The 20,883-nt window shown below is 39.8% G+C and overlaps 1 protein-coding gene across 1 annotated transcript in view; it reads left to right on the forward strand.

The window, feature by feature from the left end:
• The window catches only part of LOC132395455 (phosphatidylinositol 5-phosphate 4-kinase type-2 alpha), a 230,376-nt gene that overhangs the window by 181,745 nt on the left and 27,748 nt on the right, over positions 1-20,883 (forward strand). Inside the window, exon 7 of the mRNA XM_059972099.1 lies at positions 19,915-20,028. Coding sequence (XP_059828082.1) covers positions 19,915-20,028 — 114 coding nt within the window. The remainder of the gene's footprint in view (positions 1-19,914; positions 20,029-20,883) is intronic.

Below are 20,883 nucleotides of genomic sequence, written 5' to 3' on the forward strand. Positions count from 1 at the left end.
GCACATAGAACCAATTTCTAAATCATGTTTGACAAAGAAGTCTATCACCAGCTGCATCACATCCTTTGCAGTTGTGTTTGTTTTCAGATCTTTACAAAACAGGAAATCTTCCTTCACAGCACCATCATTGGTATACCTCACTAATGTGATGAGTTGACTACAACTGGAGACATCAGTTGACTCATCCAACTGAATAGAGATTTTAAGAGGACTAGCTCTGACATCAGAGATGACTTGGTCCAAAATATCTTCACTCAAATCACTGATTCGGTTGTGAATGACATTATTTGATAGGGGCAGCCGTTCAAACGTTTTACTTTCTTCTTTGCCAGGATTATTGTTGCCATTTCCAGTGCATGTGGCTTGATGAGATTGGGGCTTCTTGGATTTGGCCACTTTATATGCCCCCTGGTATGAAGCAAGAAGTAGTGGTTTTTCAACAGAAACAAACCTAATTTTGGAAGAGTTCCTTGTGAATCAAAACGAGCTCTTTTGATTTTCAATGACCCAACATCGTTTCCTTCAACATCAGCTCCACCATGCTTGTTCTTGAAGTGCTCTTGAAGCTTGGATGGCTTCAGATTTGAGTTGGAAAACACAACGCTATAAAGAATGCACTGGGGTTTTTGCAAGCCATCATTTCCTGTTGTGCAAGTGAAACCAAAGCACACATAGTCATCATTCCACTTCCTTCTTTTTGACATGATGAAGGGTTAAGGGTAAAGAGAAAAATATGAGCTAATATGATAAAAACTATCTGACTAAGTCAGGGATGACCGCTTTACTCAACCAGATACGCCTATAGCAAAGTATCGTGAGAAATATGCTTTTGAATATTATATTATGATATTATCTGTTACGCCAAGATAAATCGTCAGGTGGAAATGCTGCAGAGACGCGATGCAACTTATTAGGCTACTATCTACTGAATTTACACACCTATTTCCGATGATTATTGGAGATATGAACTCCCATCACACGATTCAAGGTCCTCGGTGCTAACCATGATCCTCCTCAACTAACACAATTCAAAATTATCGATTCAAGAAAAAAACTTTTTAAGAGAAAAAACCTTTGAAATTCAAAAACTTCTTTAATGCATTGAGACAAATACGAATGAATGACTTCAGCTGCTTTTTATCAAAATGCGGCTTTTTAAAATTTTATAATGAATAATTTACATACTGTCTGTGGGTTTGGTTTTAACATGAAGTCATTACTTGGTTGATTCGGGATGTATAAAGGTTTTGGCATTATGAGATGATTTTTAACTCTGAGATGTAACCTTCTAGCTAACATTGATGAGACTCCTCAACTCTGAGGTGTAATTCCCAGGTAACACTGATGAGACTCCTCAACGCAGACTCGGGCAGCGGGAGACTGGAGTGTGCTTGGGGCAAACGTTACTACCACTTCTCAAGGCACACTGGCAGCTGGCTGAGTGATGACTCGTGACTCATCACTCAAGGACACAAGCCACTCTTTGTTGCACCCCCTGAAATTCCATCTCGCACCCCCTGAAATTCCATCTCACACCCCCCCCCCAGGGGTGCGGGCACCCCAGATTGGGAACCCCTGACCTAGATAGAGTGGATGTGGTGAGAATGTTTCCTGTGTCTAGGACCAGATGGCACAGCCTCAGAATAGAAGGGTGTCCATTTAGAATGGAGATGAAGAGGAATTTCTTTAGTCAGAGGGTAAATTTTTTTTAATATATAGTATTTCTGTTTTTTGCGCAATTTTTAATCTATTCAATATACATATACTGTAATTTATTTAATATTTTGTTTTTGTGTGTGTGTGCGCGCTTCTGCTAGATTATGTATTGCGTTGAACTGTTGCCGCTAAGTTAACAAATTTCACATCACATGCCAGTAATGATAAACCTGATTCTGATTGTGAATCTGTGGAATTCGTTATCACACAGGTCTGTGGAGGCCGAGTCATTGGGTATATTTAAAGTGGAGGTTGATAAATTCTTGATTAGTCAGTGCATCAAAGGTTAGGAGGAGAAGGCATGAGAATGGGGTTGAGTGGAATAATTAATAAGGCATGATGGAATGTCAGAACAGACATGATGGGCTGAATGACCTAATTCTGCTGCTCTGTCAAATGATCTTATAGTTTTAACAGAGGTGCACACGATTCTCCAAATGTAGCCTAGTGAGTGTTGTGTGAAGTTGCCTCATGATATTCCAACTCCTGTATTCTGTCAGAAAGTATGCATGGGCCCTTTCATTACTCTGTTGCCACTTTCGGGACACCTGATTGTGTTTTGGTTTTATCTACATCCCAAGCATTGTAACAGTTCAAGCAGGCAGCTCACTTATCACCTTAAGGGCAAGTGAGGATAGCCAATTAAATGCTGTCTCAGTTGTAATGTCCACACTCCTTGAATGAATAAAAAAAAGGTCTTTCTGCTGATCAACATTTTTTAGTACCCTAACATTTACTATGTATGTCTTGCCCCTATTTGACTCCCAAAATGAATGACTACATAGATGTCAGGATTAAATTCCATCTGCCAGTGCTTTGCCCAACTACTGCTTGGTATCCTGCTGTAATCTTAGACAACCTTCTATCCACAACATCACTAATTTTAATTGTCATTAGCAAACTTACTAATCAGACCTTCGTATCCACGTTATTGATATATAACCCTTCAGGACACCAGTAGTCACAGACCTCCAATCAGAAAGACATTCTTCCAGCACTACCCTCTGCCTGTGTACCCAGTCCAATTAGCCACCTCACCTTCGATTATGTGCGATAACATTTATACCAAGCTATCATGTGGGACCTTGTCAAATGCCCTACCAAGGTCCTTGCACCACCCAGCCTTCAACAGTCTCCTCAGCAAAACTCAATCAAGAGTGAAGCAAGATTTCCCCTCACAAAGACAATCTCTGATCATTCCCTGCCTTTTCAAATATATTTAAATCCAGTCCCTTAGAATTTTCTCAAATAATTTCCCTTCTACTGATGTGAGATTCATCAAAGAAATATTATTTCATAATCCTTGCTATCGCTGTAACTGCCTTAGGAAATTGAAAAGCTGTAATAAAGAAGATTAAGACTCAATAGAGAAATAGCTCGCTGTAGATATTACATGACATTGTCAACTAAAGTCTAATCAAAATGAATGGCCTCATTTAGCGTGATGGTCTTTCCGATGTTGTTCATTTCTCTGGATTTCTGACTCTGATGAACCAATGCTTCCTGCACTTCTACACTTCTAATTGATCATTACAGTTTGATGCTTATCTTCTTTCCAGAGTTTCTCAGTTGTCATTTTTGTTGTTTAATTACTGAAGTGACTCTTGATTCTTTGCATGGATAAGATGATTCAATATATATCAGTTACATATTGAATTAAGAAAGCTTTAATCCAGGAAATCCATAAAGTGTAAAAGAGAGGCGAGAGTGGGTATCAGACTGCTGGAAAACAATGCTGAAGAGGTAATGGGGGATAACGAAATAGCGGACGAACTGAATAAGTATTTTACATTAGTCTTCACTGTGAAAGGCACGAGCAGTACGCTGTATGATCCAGGTGTCAGGGGTCATGAAGTGTGTGAAGTAACTATAACTAAAGAGAAGGGTCTTGGCAAAGGAACTGAAAGGACTAAAGGTATATAAGTGATCTGGACCAGATGGCGTAGACCCCAGAGTTCTGAAAGTGATGTTTGAAGAGATCATGGAGGCATTAGTAATGGCCTTTCAAGAATCACTAGACTCTGGAGTGGTTCAGGAAGACTGGAAAATTGAAAATGACTGTCCACACTTCACAAAAGAAGGGAGAGAGGTCTGACCTCAATGGTTGGGAAAATGTTGGAATCGGTTATTAAGGATGAGGCCTCAGGGTACTTGGAGGCACATGATAAAATAGGCCATTGTCAGCATGGTTTCTTCAGGGAAATTTCTTGCCTGATAAATCTGTTGGAATTCTTTGAAGGAGTAACAAACAGTATAGACAAAGGAGAATCGGTTGATGTTGTGTACCTGGATTTTCAGAAGGCTTTTGACAAGATGTCTTACAAGAGGCTGCTTAACAAGGTATTACAGGGAAGATTCTAGCATGGATAGAGCTGTGGCTGATTGGCAAGAGGCAAAGAGTGGGAATAAAGGGAGTCTTTTCTAACTGGATGCCAGTGGCTGGAGCTGTTCCACAGGGGCCTGTGTTGGGACTGATTCTTTTTGCTTCAGATGTCAATGATTTGGATGGTGGAGCTGATGGCTTTGTTGCAAAGTTTGCAGACAATCTGAAGATAGATAGAGGGGCAAGTAGTTTTGAGGAAGTAGAGAGGCAACAGAAGGACTTAGACAGATTAGGAAAATGGACAAATAAGTGGCAAATGGAATACAGTGTCAGGAAGTGTATGGTCATGCATTTTGGTAGAAGAAATGAATGAGTTGATTTTCTAAATGGAGAGAAACTACAAAAATCAAGTGGTGAATAGCCTTGATAGATTGGATTTGGAGAGGATGTTTCCTATTGTGCGAGAGAGAGAGTCTAAGACCAGAGGACACAGCCTCAGAATAGAACAGAGATCTGGAGGAATTTCTTGACCAGAGAGTAGTGAATCTGTGGGATTCCTTTGCTACAGGCAGCTGGAGGCTAAGTCTTTATGTATGTTTAAGACAGAGGTTGATAGATTCTTGATTGGTCAGGGTATGAAGTGATATGGGGAAAAGGCAGGAGGCTGGGGCTGAGAGGAAAATTGGATCAGCCATGATGCAGAGCAGACTTGACTGGCCAAATGGCTTAATTCTGTTCCTATATCTTATGGTCTTAGATTCTTATAAAATATGAATCATTATTCTGAAATCTTATACAAATTTAAGTGACTAAACTTTAAAAAAAGTAGAGTAGACCAGAGTAGTGGGAAACATTTGAAGGTGTTAATGAAAAACACAGAAAAATCATTCAGCTGCTAACCTCAGTACAGACATTTTCCTTGCTGTATTCCATTATAATGCTTACTGAAGAAGAGTTACTTTATATATTTTGATAAATTATAATATGGTTACAGGAAGAGTGTGGAGCAATGGCAGTAGTTTTGCTCCAGTGAAGATCTAGTGCTGGTGTGGTAGGCTGGGGATCAATTTTTGCTGTGAGCTTCCCATTTCCTGCTCTTCAGATCTTCTCAGTTTTAAGACATTCTTTCTGCAGAAATCAAGCAAAGGATTTTTCTCCAGGAAGTAATTTAGGGTGAGCTAAGTAAATACTTATTGAGAATAATAATTTAACATGGAAGTTGCATGTTGAATTAAGGAAGATTTGGATTCAGGAAACAAGTTAACATTGAATGTAATTCACTATTTTCATATTTTTCTCTATCTCTCATTCAATGGATAGGAAGCAATTTTGGTTTTTATATGGTAACACATACGAATGCTGCAAAATGAAGCATTAAATTAGCATTGAATACTCCCAAGTCAAGTGCAATTTAAATCATCTGCATGGTAGAATACACTCAGCTCCAGCTAAATCATATATTTTGGCTTAAATCTGATATAAGTGGTAATTTCTGCTCCCAAGGTCAGTTTGAATGAGATGGGCAATTTTATTCCAAATCATGCTTAAAATTTGGGGAGTTTTGACATGAATTAAATTCCTCTTAAATTTTGCAAAGCAGGAAAAGAGGTTTTAATCCCTTCTGCATGTGCTGTGGTTTAATAGGTTAAATCTGCCATTCAGCTTCTTGTTCCAGTTTGAAATTTTAGCTTGCTTAGCAATATTTGTTAAGAAAGCAAATTTAGTAATGTAATAGAAATACTGTAATTTGTTAGAATTTTAATCCCTGTATTGAAAATACGAAGATATTTAAACAGAACCAATATCTTCAATGCAGTTGTAATCTGGTACTTTAACCATTAATAAGTTGCATTCAATTATTGCATCATTAATATATTTTAATAAAAGATTGCTTTCGTCAGATGAAGTATTTATAAATTATGTAGTGATACCTTTCAATAGAAAAGCGATTACATGAGCAGAGAAAAATAAGTCACTTGCATCAAAATTTTGCACCCAGGATATTGAAAGGCACTGCCATTCTTCAGACTGCACTCTGTATCTCAAAAAATGTTTTGATCCTCAAGGTGCTGATGGTGTGAGCTGAGCACAGAGGAGCAATAGAGACACAGCAAATAGGATTGAAAGAACAGGCAAAGCAACACACTGATATAAACACAGGGGAGGACACATTGGTGTGTTGGTCAGGGTGCTGATTCGTAATCCAGACAAGAAACATAAGTTCAAATACTACGTTAGGAGATGGGATATTTTAAGTAAGTGATTAAATAATTCTAGATCCAGGAATGAGTTATGTGGTTGCAGTAGCATTATTTTTAGAACAATGTTTGCAGGAGAATTTTGTGGTGGTATTTCAAATCATAAAGAACCTTGTCAGAGTTGAGAGAAGCTGTTTACATTGGGGGATGTGTCAAGAACCAGAGCACATAAAGTGGAGGTGATTGAAGTGGCATGGGAAAAAGATTAATTTAAATAGCAAATAAAATCTGGGAGTTGCTGCTGGAAGAGAACTAGAGGTATATTGAAATGTGACATTATAATGGAACTTGATATGTACAGGAAAGGAAAGCATTGACACAACTATGAGGGGAGGAGAATAGGGCTGGCTGGACTGCTATTGCATTGAATTAGCATAGACTTTAGTAAGCCTTCCTCACGGTGACATTTGGAATTCTGGTTCTGTGACTGAAAGGAATAGTTCAAAGTAAATTTTGTTATCAAAGTACATACATGTCACCATATACGTTTTCTTGTGGGCATACTCAATAAATCTGCAGAATCAGAATCAGGTTTATTATCACCGACATACCTTGTGAAATTTGTTAACTTAGCAGCAGCGGTACAACGAAATACATGATAATATAGAAATAAATAAATAAATCGATTGCGGTGAGTATATGTACGTATATTGAATAGATTTAAAATAGTGCAAAAACAGAAATAACATATATTTACAAAAAAAGGAAATGAGCTCGTGTTCGTGGGTTCAATGTCCATTTAGGAATTGTATTGCAGAGAGGAGAAGCTGTTCCTAAATCGCTGAGTGTGTGCCTTCAGACTTCTGTACCTCTTTCCTGAAAGTAACAATGTAAAGAAGGCATGTCCTGGGCATGAACTGCAACATAGAACTGGGTGATCAAATTTTGCAATGCCCTTTCTCCTTGCCTGTAGTTGCTGTATTATTAAAAGTGAAGATGAGACTCTTTATAAGGCATTGGTCAGACAACAATTGGAGTATTCTGAGCAGTTTTTTTTTGCCTCTTATCTAAGAAAGGATGTGCTGGCATTAAAGAGGGTCTAGAGAAGGTTCACGAGAACGATCCATGGAATGAAAGGGTTAACATATGAGGAGCATTTGATGGTTCTCAGCCTTTACTCACTGCAGGTTGGAAGAATGATGGGCCATCTCATTGAAACCTATTGAATACTGGAAGACCTAGATACAGTAGACATGGAGGGGGTGTTTGCTGTTCCAAGGGATTGTAGGACCAGAAGATATAGCCTCAGAATAGAAGGATGATCATTTAAGACAAGGAGGAATTTCTTTAGGTAGAGGGTGGTGAATCTGTGGAATGTATTACCATAGGTGGCTGTGGAGGCCAAAATTTTAGATATTTTTAAAGTGACTGGATCCCAAGAAACAAAATTTGTTGAATGCCTACAAGATGGCATTTTAGAGCAGCTTGTGGTTAAACCTACAAGGGGAAAGGCCATTCTAGATTTGGTAGTGTGTTATGAATCAGATTTGATTCGGGAGCTTAAGTCAAGGAACCCTGAGGAAACAGCAATCATCATGTCATAGACTTCACCCTGCAGTTACAAGGGAGAAGCTAAATTCAGATACATCAATATTACAGTGGTGTAAATGGAATTATAAAGGCATGAGAGAGGAGCTGGACAAAGTTGATTGGAAGGGGACACTAGCAGAACAACAATGACGAGGTTCTGGTTGAAATTCGGAAGGCACAGGATAGATAGATCCCAAACAAGAAGTAGTATTCTGAAAGTAGGATGATAAGGGAAGTCAAAAAACAGCATAACAGCAAAATAGAGGACATATTGTGGAGCAAAAGTTAGTGAGAAGTTAGAGGATTGGCAAGCTTTTTAAAAACAAACAGAAAGCAACTAAAAAGCCAAAAGGAGGGAAAGGATGAAATATGAAGGTAAGCTAGCCAATAATATCAAAGAAAATACCAGAAATTTTTTAAAAAGATATATAAAGAGTAAAAGATAGGCAAAAGTATATATCAGACCATTGGAAAATGACAATGGAGGGGTAGTAATGGGGCACAAGGAAATGGCAGACAAACTGAGTAAGTATTTTGCTTCCATCTTCACTGAGGAAGATACTAGCTGTATGCCGGAAGTTCAAGAGTGTCAGGGAGCAGAAGTGAGTGCAATTGATATTATTCGGGAGAAGGTGCTTGGGAAGCTGAAAGGACTGAAGGTAAATAAGTCACCTGGACCAGGTGGACAACACCCCAGGGTTAAAGAGATTGTGAAGACATTAGTAATGATCTTTCTAGAATCACTAGATCCTGGAATGGTTCCGGAGGCCTGGAAAATTGCAAATGTCACTCTGCTCTCCAAAAAGGGAGGGAGGCAGAAGAATGGAAATTATAGCCAGACCTCAGTTATTGGGAAGCTGTTGGAGTCATCTGTTAAGGAAGAGGTATCAGCAGTTTGAGGCACATGATAAAACAAACCAAAGTCAGTATGGTCGCCTTAAGGGAAAATCTTGCTTGACAAATCTGTAAGAATTCTTTGAGGATAGACAAAGGAGAATCAGTGGATGTTGTGTACTTGTATTTACAGAGAGCCTTTAAGAAGGTGTCACTCATAAGCCTGTTTAACAAGATAAAAGCCCATGATATTATAGGAAAAATAGTAGCATGGATATAGGATTCGCTTATTGGCTGGAGAGTGGAGAGGAATCACAAATCAGCCATGATGGAATGGCAGAGCAGAATTAATAGACCAAATGGCCTAATTCTGCTTCTGTAGTCTTATGGTCTATTAGTTTTATTGCAATTTTGACACAAGGATGTTGAATCTTAATTATTTTTCTCCAAATTCTTTCTTTGGAAAACATTCTCCCAAAATTCTGCTTTGGAAATAAAATCTTGCAAAAGTAATTTTTTTTTTGAGCTGACTTCAAGCGAGATTAAGGAAGGAACGGTGAAAGAGGATGCTGAAAATATGTTTTATTTGTGCTGCTATTTTGAAAACTTGAGATTTTTTGCCAACTATTATAATATACAAACTTTGTAGTACTGTAATTATTGATCTTTGCCAATTTGGTATTTATATGCATATTTCCAGTTGCATTTCATAACAATGGGAGTTTGTAAAATTAACATTTAATAACCATCTAACTGACTGCTTCCATCAGAAACAGGTGACGTTTTGGATTTAAGATTAAATGATGTAAATGATTGGTGGCTGCAGGTTTGCACTTCCAGATGTGCTTTGTATTTTTGAAAGCAGTAACGCTACAAACTCAATTTGAAACGCTGGTGGCTTGGTAGAATAAAACAAACCTTGGTTTAACAGATGTGGAAAAATATACCCCTTCTCTGGAGAGTTAAAGTTGGGATTATTTAAGTTTAGTTAGCATTTCAGTAAAATGCTCTGTCAAACACAATGAAGCCTGTGCCAAAATTACTGATAAATCCACTGTCTTGAATCTGCCATTATTAAAAGTTACAACTTCCATTGTTTCTTTTTCTTGGTCAGTAGGGAATATTCGACAAAATGCATGTTTGTGTTTTTGAAGAACTTCATTGACTTTTTAATGCATAGATATAAATCGTCTGCCACAAGATAAAGCGGTGATTTATTTCCCAGTCCTAGAATATCACTTAATGGTCTTGTGAAATTAAACTCTCCTGCTGCTGTAGTCCACTTGCAATTTTAAATATTTTAAAATATGAGTTAAGGTATAGAATCTGAGGCTGACATTGAAAATCAAGTGAGTAATGTCTACAAAAGAAAAAAAAATTAGATTACTTATGGGACCAGTCAGTTTAACACCAGTAGTGAAGAATTGTCTGAAATCTTACATCATTGACTCTGACATCAACTGGGGAGCTCTTTACAGAAGGTTACAATGGATTTTTAAAGGCCATGTCTAACCATAATGAGCTTTTTCTAGCATGGTGGCTCATGATGCCATCTCTGGGCATCAAGTATCTGAACATCTAGAGAAGATGCAATAAGGTATCTACTCAGGAAGTTACTATAATAATAAACATACTTGGAATTAGTGGTAGACTTGTGACGTAGGGTGCTCATCAATTTCGAATTGGCAGTGGTGCATAAAAGTAAAGGAAATATTTGGAAGGATACACAAAATATTATTCCGGGAGTATTTGTGTTTGGGCCTCAAGTTTTCAGTTGATGGCATGAGAACTTTGTATTTACAATTACAGATGATACTGTTGATGGGCAAAACGTTGGCATGGATGTGGTGAGCCATTTAGCTCAATTCCGTGCTGTATAACTCTATGAGTAAGTTGGGGCCTTGGTAAGTCCTGTGGATTGGAATAGAATACAAGATTAAAACCATGCGTAAACACCTTGACTTGCCACCAGAGTAAACAATTCCTAAAGCATCATATTTCTTTAAAAAAAAGAATTGCTTTTGGAATTCTATTCATTTCAGGGGGATCCTAATGCAAAAGTGATGTGTGAGCTTAGTTTATGTGGAGCCTCAGTTAGATTCCTATTTGGAAAACTGATCTTAGTTGAAGTTGCTCAGCCTCAGGAAGGTCATATTATGAAAAGCAGATTCATGAATTTGATATTGGGTGTGACTATAAGGTCAAATTCTATCAGCTTTGTTTATGTTCTCTGAAGTTTCGATGCTTAAGCGGTGATCTCATTGAGGTGTTTTAATTTGTGAAGAGATTCTATCGAATATGGGCAAAGAAACTATATGTCCTCAAAGTTGGGAGTGGGAATAGAAAGTATTTTCTCAGACAGAAAGAAGTGGAAATCTGAAACCCCCTTTCAATTAGAGTGAATGCTGGATTCATTAAACTTTTGAAGTTTTAATAAATCGAAGGTTGTGAATCACTGGAATTCTGACCCCTGAGGTTTGTAGTTGCCTAATCTGCTGAATCCAGTTTGGCCAATTATAGCATCAGTAATCATCAGTAAAGTCATGATAAAAGCAATAAAATGTTCCTATCATATCCCAGCTAGTAATAAATTGTTCACTGATGCTCAGTTACGATAATGTGTGCAAATTGCATCAAAGTTCCATTAGTTACATTAAAAAAAATTTAAGATTCTTTGACTCCTGCTCAATCTGTGCCATGATCCAATTTAATCTGGCAGCAATTTAGAGTATAATTAAGATAACACTGCATTAATTTCAATACGACATTACACTTAAAAGTGGTAATTTGATCATTTTTGATGAATACAGTTGAAGATGGATTTACCATAAAAGATGAGCATTTCAATCTGACTCTAGTCCAACTGCAGCTCATTTAAAATAATTTATTTACTTAGAAAGTCTTTGTAAAACCATCTACTGGTAATATTCAGTTTCTGTAGTCTGTTTGATAGATAGGTTTTTAAACTTGCCTTTTAATGAACTTCTATTACAAAAGAAGTGAAGATTGTGAAAAGTTGTGAAAAGTGATTTCAGCTACAGAGGGAGGCACTGGAGATTTTCTCCTTGGAGCAAAGATGGTTGAAAGGAGATTTGAAAGGAACGAAGATGGCTGTGAAGAGATCTGAAAGAACAGTAGCAATGACACAGTAGAGCTGCTGTCTGACATCTCACTGGACTGGATTCAGTCCTGATCTCCAGTACTGTCTATGTGACTGCATGAGTTTCTTCTCACACTCAGCAGTGTGGGTTGGTAAGTTTGTCGGCTGCTGTTCACCCCCCCCCCACCCCGCCCCCCCTGCACAGTGTGCAGGTGAACGGTGGAATCTGGTGTAAATTGATGGGAACAATATTAAAACAGGTTGGTAATTGATGATTGGTATGGGCCTGGTGTCATAGGACCTGTTTCCAATGCTCTATGAACTTGCACCTTTGATCATAACCTATTCACATGAGGTAAGTGGAAAGGATGTGCACCCATTGGAAGATACTTCAGAAAACAAAATGGAGGGTTCATGTATAACATTTTCACCAAAAGATACAAGAGGATGTATGGGAAAACTTTTTATATAAACCTTTGTGGTTATGACTGTTTTCAGCCATTTTGAAAGGAAACTGAAGAAGCACTAGTTAGAATAAATTGCAAAGCTACAGTGGGACTGAGGGTATTAATAAAGGGAAATGCTCTCCAACTGATCCCCACCTGTGCTTTCATAATTCAATGAAATAAAAGATGGGGCGACATTGTTCAACCTGGCACTCACTGACCAGCGACCAATTGGGAGATCAGAGGCTTGAAAGCAGGAAATCTCACTCGGGTCCGCTGACCGAGAAGAAAAGGCAGCAGCTCATGGCAGTTTTATTTTTTTGCAGCTGTGACCAGCAGCCAGTTGGAAGATCAGAAGGTTGAAAGGAGGGAATATCACTCAGGTCCGCTGACCGGGTCAAAAGGGTAGCAACACGTAGCAGTATTTTGGAGCTCTGACCGCTGGCCATCATCGGAGTTGTCAGAGTCAGAGTGCTGATTTTGAGGCTTTTGCTCTTTGAGAGTTCAGTCAGAGAAAGTAAAAAAAAAGATCCAGCTAGAGTTTTTTCTTCTCTCCCTTCTCTATATTTGCCCAGTTAGGACAGTGGAGATGCCAGGCAGTATAGAGGATAGTAGAATGCTCCTCTTATGGGATGTGGGAAGGCAGGGAGACCTCCAGTGTCCCTCACAACTGCAACTGCATAAGTCCATCCAGCTACAGCTTCTAATAATCCACATTAAGGAGTTGGAGCTGGAACTGGATGAACTCCAGATCATTCAAGAGGCTGAAGAGGCGACGTGGGATGAGCTATCAGCACAAGTGGTCCATACGAGCTCAATGTTGCTAAGAAAAGTTTGGGTAGGTACATGGATGGTAGGGGCTATGTTCCCAGTGCAGATCGGTGGGAGTAGGCATTCTAAGTGGTTTTGGCATGGACTAGATGGGTTGAGGGGCCTTCTGTGCTGTACTTCTCTATGACTCTAAAACCTTTTACTTAAACCTTTGTGGTTATGACTGTTATTAGCCATTTTGAACGGAAAATGAAGAGGCACTATTTAGAATAATTTTCAAAGCTGGGGGAAAGATAGGATGGGACTGACAGGATTGCTAAAGGGAAAATCTCTCCAACTAGATGCCTGTGCGTTCAACCCAGCACTCACTGGCTCTCACCTTGAAGTTTTTGAGCTTTTCAAACCTCAACTCAGTTCACAGTAAAGTCCAGGCTGCATTAGTTTTCTTGTTATGCAACCAGCCCTCCACATGTGCTAGTGATGTGAGTTTCTTCCCACCCCACCCTGTGCCAAAGGAAAACTGGATTTTGCTGCTAGGGAATATATCCAACATTGTGCACAATAAGATGGGCTTGCTACAGTTTTATGCCTTGTATGCTGCCATAGTACACACATTCCCATCGGCAAACATGACTTAATGGAAACTACCTTAACTCCCAGGAGCTAATAAAATGTTTCCACCACTGATCTATAAAGAATGTTTCACTGATGGTCCACCTTTTAGGTTTTGTGATGCTGAAGTAGCAAGCCTTTATAGATTTATTTCATTGGTGGTGTGCTGTGTTGTTTGGCTCAGAAATAACTATTCGTGGATTTTGTTTAGTTTGATAGGAACTTTGGTATAACCAACATACGCATCCTGTTTTGGGTTATAGATAGAATTGTCCTTGAGCTGAAACGTATTTTCATTTATTTAAATTTCATTAAATCAAATAATTATTTATTATTTTCTTGATTTGTGTACTAATAGTAGGAAGATTTGACCCCATGCAAAGCATATAAAAATTTAATTACTGAAAATTCATGGCACTTTTCAGATGTACACAGCTGGCTGGCAGGGTTCCATGTTGATCATCCACAGCCTTTGTGTTTAAACTAATGAAAGTATGAAAGAAACTATGAAGTAACATGGAAAGCTAAAAGCAGTTCCACCCTTCCAGAGTCCCAAACCAGTGGTCCCATTCATTCCTAGGTTACCATTAAGCCAAAAGCCTGCTGCCTCTCCAGGCTGACCAGGTGCACTGACGAATATTGGCAGTCATTACCTTTGAAAGTCTCCTGATGACATAATGGCCAAGAGTTTCAAGTCCCAGTGGTGTGGAGAGAGTGCAGCTTCACTGCCAGTCTGGCAACTATCTGATTGCAAGCTGCTAGAACTGCAAATGCTGCTAGGTGGGTCAGTCATATCAGCAGCTTAAATTTAAATGTCTTCTCAAAGGCTTGGAAATTAGGTGCAGTTTATGCAAAGTCAGTACAACTTCTGTTCAACTTGCACAGGCAGCTCGTTCCACACTCTCACCACCGTCTGAGTGAAGAAGTTTCCCCTCATGTTCCCCTTGAACATTTCACCTTTCACCCTAACCCATGACCTCTAGTAGTCTCACCCAACCTCAGTGGAAAAGCCTGCTTGCAATTACCATTTCTATACCTCACAATTTTATGTACCTCTATCCAATCTCCTCTCAATCTTCTACATGCTAGGCAATAAAGTTCTAGTCTATTCCATCTTTCCTTATAACTCAGGTCCTTCAAACCCAGCAACGTCTTTGTAAATTTTCTCTGTGCGCTTTCAATCACTTACATCTTTCCTGTAGATAGGCAACCAAAACTGCACACAATACTCCAAATTAGACCTCACCGACGTCTTATACAACTTCAACATAACATCCCATCTCCTGTACTCAGTACTTTGATTTATGAAGGCCAATGTGTCAAAAGCTTTCTTTACCACCCTATTTTCCTGTGATGTCACTTTTAATGAATTATGGACTGGTTTTTTCAGATCCCTTTGTTCTACCACACACCTCAGTGCCCTACAGCTCACTATGTAAGACCTACCTTGTTTGCTCCTCTCAAAGTGCAACACTTGCTATATTAAATTCCATCTGCCATTTTTCAGCCCATTACTACACCCCCAATCTTGGTGTCGTCCATAAATTGGCTCTTCTAGTTAACCACATTATCGCCCAGATATTTGATAAAGACGACAAACAACAGTGGACATAGCACCAATCCCTGTGACACTCCATTAGTCACAAGTCTCCAGTCAGAGAGACCACCATCTACTATCACTCTGGCTTCTCCCACAAAGCCAATGTCTAATCCAATTTACTACTTCATTTGAATGCCAAATGACTGAACCTTCTTGACTAGCCTCCCATGTGGGACCTTGTCAAATGCCTTACTGAAGTCCATGTAGATTTCCTGGTAGCTTCCTTAAAAAACTTGATAAGATTGGGTAGATTGATTAGCCATGCTGACCATCCCTAATCAGTCCTTGACTATCCCAATGACAGTCTCTTAAAATACCTTCCAATAACTTTCCCATTAGTGATGTCAGGCTCACCAGTCTATAATTTCTTGGTTTATTCTTAGAGCCTTTCTTAAACAGCAGAACAACATCGGCTGTCCTCCAATCCTCCGGTAGCTCATCTGTTGCTAAGGATGATTCAAATATCTCTGCTTGGGCATCTGCAATTGCCTCCCATAGGGTCCAAAGGAACACCTTGTCAGGCCCTGGGAATTTGTCCACCCTAATTTGCCTCAAGACAACAAACACCTCCTCCTCTGTATAGAGTCCATGACCTGGCTTCTTATTTACCTCACTTCTGTTGACTCTGTCCATCTCCAAGTAATTACTGATACAAAAATGCTTTTTATATTTCCTCCATCTCTTTTGGCTCCACGTAGAGATTACCATTCTGATCTTCTAGAGGACCAATCTTGTCCCTTACAATCCTATCAACCCGACGAACAGACCTTGAAATTAATGGCATTATGATCACAAAGTGTTCCCCTACCATTTGTCCCTATCTCATATGCTAATTGGAGATTGAGTATCATCCATGGTCTCATTAGGACTTCTGTGTACTGATGAAGGAAGATTTCATGAACACATTTGGCAAACTCTATCCCATCTAGAGCAAGAGAAAATCTGCAGATGCTGGAAGTCCAAATAACTCACACAAAAAGCTGGAGGAACTCAGCAGGCCAGGCAATATCAATGGAAAAGAGTAAACTGTTGATGTTTCGAGCCGAGACCTTTTATCTGGACTCTAGTTCTCTCTAGTCCTTTTACAGTATGGGAGTCCCAGTCAATATTTGAAAAGTTAAAATCACCTACTGTCACAACCTTGTATTTCTTGCAATAGTCTGCAATATCTCTACAAACTTCTTCCTCTAAATCCCGCCGACTGTTGGGTGGTTTATAATATAGCCCCATTACCCTGACCGTACCTTTCTTATTCCTCAGTTCCGCCCATAAAGCCACACTAGCCGAGTTCTCCAGTCTGTCCTGACAGCACTGCTGTGACACATTTCCTGACTAGTAATGTCACCACTCTCCCTTTAATCCCTCCTGCATTTACACATCTAAAACAACGGAGGCCTGGAATATTGAGCTGCCAGTCTTGCCCCTGCTGCAACCAAGTCTCACTAATGGCTACAATATCATTATTCCATGTGTTAGTCCATGCCTTGAGTTTATCTGCCTTTCTTATTATAAAAATTATTGTGAAATATATACAACTCAGAATACTGGCCCCATCATGCTCACTGTTTTGATTCCTGACTTTATCTGAGGTCTAGTAGCACCTGTTTCCACAACCACTTCACTGTCTGTTCTGGCACTCAGTTTCCCAACTCCCTGCAACTCTAATTTAATGCTCCTCTCCCCTCCCTCCCTCCCCCCCCATCCTATGCAGTACTAGCAAACCTTCCTGCTAGGGCAGGAGTTCCCAAACTTTTTTTACGCCAGGGACCAATACCATTAAGCAAGGGGTCTGTGAAGTCCAGGTTAAGAACCCCTGTGCTAGAGTACTCCCGATTATGTTTTAACCAGTGTTAACACTACCATGTGGTATCAGCTCCAGAGGAAAGGTATGAGAGACTTCTGGATGAAACATTTTCACTTGTCTTGGGCTTGATGCCCTATGGACCAGTGTTGAACCCTGACAATGAACTGATAGTGAAAGTGTAGTATTTGAGTCATTACCTTTGATAAATTACTGGTAAGTTGGTAAATTGGTTTACTGTTGTCGCACTTACCATTGTAACACCCACATAGTGCTGAAGGAACTCAGCAGGTAAGGGAGCACCTATGGTTGGAAGTGAAGGGCCTCAGCCTGAAATGGCAATTAAACAGAACTGAAAAGAAGACAGAAAATAGATGCCATGGGCAGTTAGCACAATGCTATTACATCTCAAGGCATCAGAGTTCAAAGTTCAATTCTGGCATCCTCTGTAAGCAAATTTGTATGTTCTTTCCTGCGTGTGCACAGGTTTCCTTGGGGTGCTCCCATTTTCTCCTACAGTCCAAAGGCGTTAAAGTGAGGGTTGCTGGGCAGCCCAGAAGGACCTATTCCACACTGTGTCCCCAGATAAATAATGTCAGGTGCTGATGAGGGTGATCTGAATGGGAAAACTACACCAGTGGTGGAGCTGAGGGCAGATATTTGAAGTGGCTGGCTTCTCCTGCGGTACAGTTTAAACTTTTGACAATGTGGAACTAAAGTTGCTTGTAATCTGAGCTAGTTTCGCTGGTGGCTGAACAAAATGCATCAACAAAACAAAACAACCAGTCCACTTTCTATTAAGCATATTTTGATTATTCTTATTTACTCTTCAGATGATCTTGTTGAAGTTTGAAGTTATATTTCATATTTTTCGTGTCCAGTCACAAAGAGGAAGAATCAAATATTTCATTCTCAAACATCAACATTTCGTTTCCTCTTTGGTGGCAAAGCTCAAAAGACAGAATTGCCATGGTTACATTGTGCATTTGTTGTGTTGCTTTGTAGATCTTCCATTAACTGGCAATGGTTTTTTCCTCCTCCCAGCAGCACACGTGCGCCACCTTTGGTTCATTTTGAACTCTCAGCCGAATCTAGGGAAGTAATTTTGCTTAAAATCCAAATGCCATGTGATAGTCAATCACTTTAATATTTGCGAATATTTTCTGTTGGAATCTCACCAACTGGCGAAAGGCATTTCCAGCCAAGAGACGGCCTTGTTATTTCCTTCTCATGGTCTCTTTAAACTGTGTCCTTCCTCATGCTCCATCCGCTTTGGAGCATCGCAGCAGCATTTGAACCACGTTGTCTAGGGGTGGCCCACTGCGGGTTTCACCCAGGAGGAGTTTGTGTCTTGCTGTGTCAACCAGGCAGGCTCACACGTGAATGAGAAGTTTAACTACCACCACCCCACCCACAGCTTTAAACTGCTCACCTGATCTCCTGCACACTCTCAAAGCCCCATTGAAAGGAGCTCCCTCGCCATGTCAGCTCTATACTTGTCTCTTCCAATTGCTTCTTCGTCCTGCCTGATGCTAGAGTTCCTTTCACAGTTGATGCTTCACCTCCCTATCACCCACTCTCTCAGTAAACATGGCCTGTTTGGTTCCCTCCACTCCAGTGTCAGTGCTCTTGGCTGGCCATTTTCCCTGAATTCCATGGCCATCACAATCCCCTTGCATCCATCCACATTCTTGCCTCCAATTCTTGTCCATGAGAGAAGCAAGCAAGCAATATTATGTTTGAAAGTATGCAGATCCAAGTAACTTCCAAATGAAACCTCAGTTGCAACTGCCCTTTGATATTGTGGGACAGAATTGCAGGTTGTTTAGAGTAACCAGTTGGCATATCTGGCTTGTATTGGCTCAATGTAGGAGCAATAGGCTAATCATACTCCTTTGCCCTTTCTTGAAAGTGCTGCAGGTTCTTTGCTTTCAGATCCTTACCCAATTCTCTTTTGAATGCTCCTTTACTTTGCCTAAAAATGTTTTTCCAGATCGTGAACATTTGCTGCATCAAAAGAAAATGATCTTGAGTCACTTTTGATTCCTTTTCTGGTAACTTCCATTCTTTGTCATGAAAGAATATAAGGGAGTGGTACTTACACTCAATTTCTAGAAGACAAAGGTCCTCTACCAATCCACTTTCACTATAGCACACTGCCCTCCAGCCATAAAGTTTCATGGGGAGATGTGGACCACTTCACTCATCTCGGGAGCCGTCTCTCATTGAAAGTAGTCATCAAAAATGAAACGGGCATGCCACTCCAAAACCTGTCACAGGATTAGATTACCAGGTATACAAATAAAAAGATTCAAGGATTAGCTCAACACTTGCTTGTTGATCCTTGGGAGTCTCTGGCTCATGACTATTTGGAGTGAAGTAAAAGCATTTGTATGGTATTAGTGAAATGTTTACATAATGGAAGGTGTGCACCATCTCACAAGTTACCCACCTGCCTTTCCAGCAACCACATCTTGCTCCAACTGTGGAATTCTGCTGTTCCTGTTAGCCACCTCTGATCTCAGAAAACTTGATCATTCTTGATCGCAGGACAAAAATGTCCCCTATTTCTTTATCCCTTCACCAAGCAGAACTGTTTCTCTCCATTGAGCCTTTCTGTGCCTTCATGGTAGTGAATATGTCTATCAGATCTCCTTGTTGCATAATTTCAGAAGATAATTTTCCTCCTTTCTTCACTCTTTCTAGACACATACTGCATTTGTAGCTAAACTAGCATTTAGTAACAGCTCATCATGACTTCCTCCCTTCCTATTTCTCCATGTTAATGCCAACCCGATGCACAGCCTTGGGAATTTCTAGCATTGTATTTTTGGAGGTTCAGAACATTTTGGAAGCAATTGAATAGTAAACTATTCCATTTTCCATACTAGTTTCCTAATGTTTGTGTGGATTTTGGTTGCAGGCCAAGGAATTACCAACATACAAGGACAATGACTTCATCAATGATGGCCAAAAAATTTACATTAATGAAGAGAATAAGAAGATGTTCCTCGAAAAACTTAAGAAAGATGTTGAGGTAAGAAAATGTATTATTGTGTGCTTTCATTTCAACAGTTCACAATGATTTTCCTCGATCCTAAGGGGTTTGTTTTTAAATTATATACAAATGTATAAAAGTGTCACATAAGAAAAGACCAGTTGGTTGATCATGTCCACACACATAATCCCTAGACCATTTCTCCTCGTGAATGACCATCCTGGCAGGTAACCTCCAGTAGTGGCAGAACTACCTTTGAAAATACTTCTCAGTCACTCTGAAACCACATAGGCAATGCAATATCTGGAATATAATTCAGCCCAGCTCCAGGCACTCGCCAATCCCACATTTGACAACCCCAGTTCCAGCAGCGTGCTGCCCTGTGTTTTGACCTCCAACTTTGGATGCGGTTCTTACTGCATTGCTACCTGCATTCTCAATACCCAGTTCTGGTTGTGTACCGGCCCACCAGCAGGTGTGTGGACAAGCTAGGGATTCAGCAACATGGCTAGCTGTCCACTGGAGCTGGGAGCTATGACCACGAGTTGATTTGTGGCTGGGATCACATGGGAGCCATGAAGGGAAACTGATCTACATCTTCATTACAGGAGTTGGTAACCAAGTGAAGGACGAAGATAGAACCAGGGCATAACTTAATAGAGCTCTCAAAAAACAAGCATGCGTTGTGAATAGAGAGAAAGCAGTTTGAAATATTTTGTAAGGGAACCATGTAAAAATCACTATAGAAACCGAAAACTCATGGTATAGCAAGTAATTTTTTGGCATGGATTAAAAAGAGAAAATTATGGGTGTTTTTCTGGTTAGTAATATGTAGAGAGTGGCAAACCATGTTAAGCTGAGAATGATTACAATTTATGCTGGGATGACCTAGGT

The sequence above is a fragment of the Hypanus sabinus genome, chromosome 6 (genome assembly GCF_030144855.1).
Source record: "Hypanus sabinus isolate sHypSab1 chromosome 6, sHypSab1.hap1, whole genome shotgun sequence".
In the NCBI taxonomy this organism is placed as follows: domain Eukaryota; kingdom Metazoa; phylum Chordata; class Chondrichthyes; order Myliobatiformes; family Dasyatidae; genus Hypanus; species Hypanus sabinus.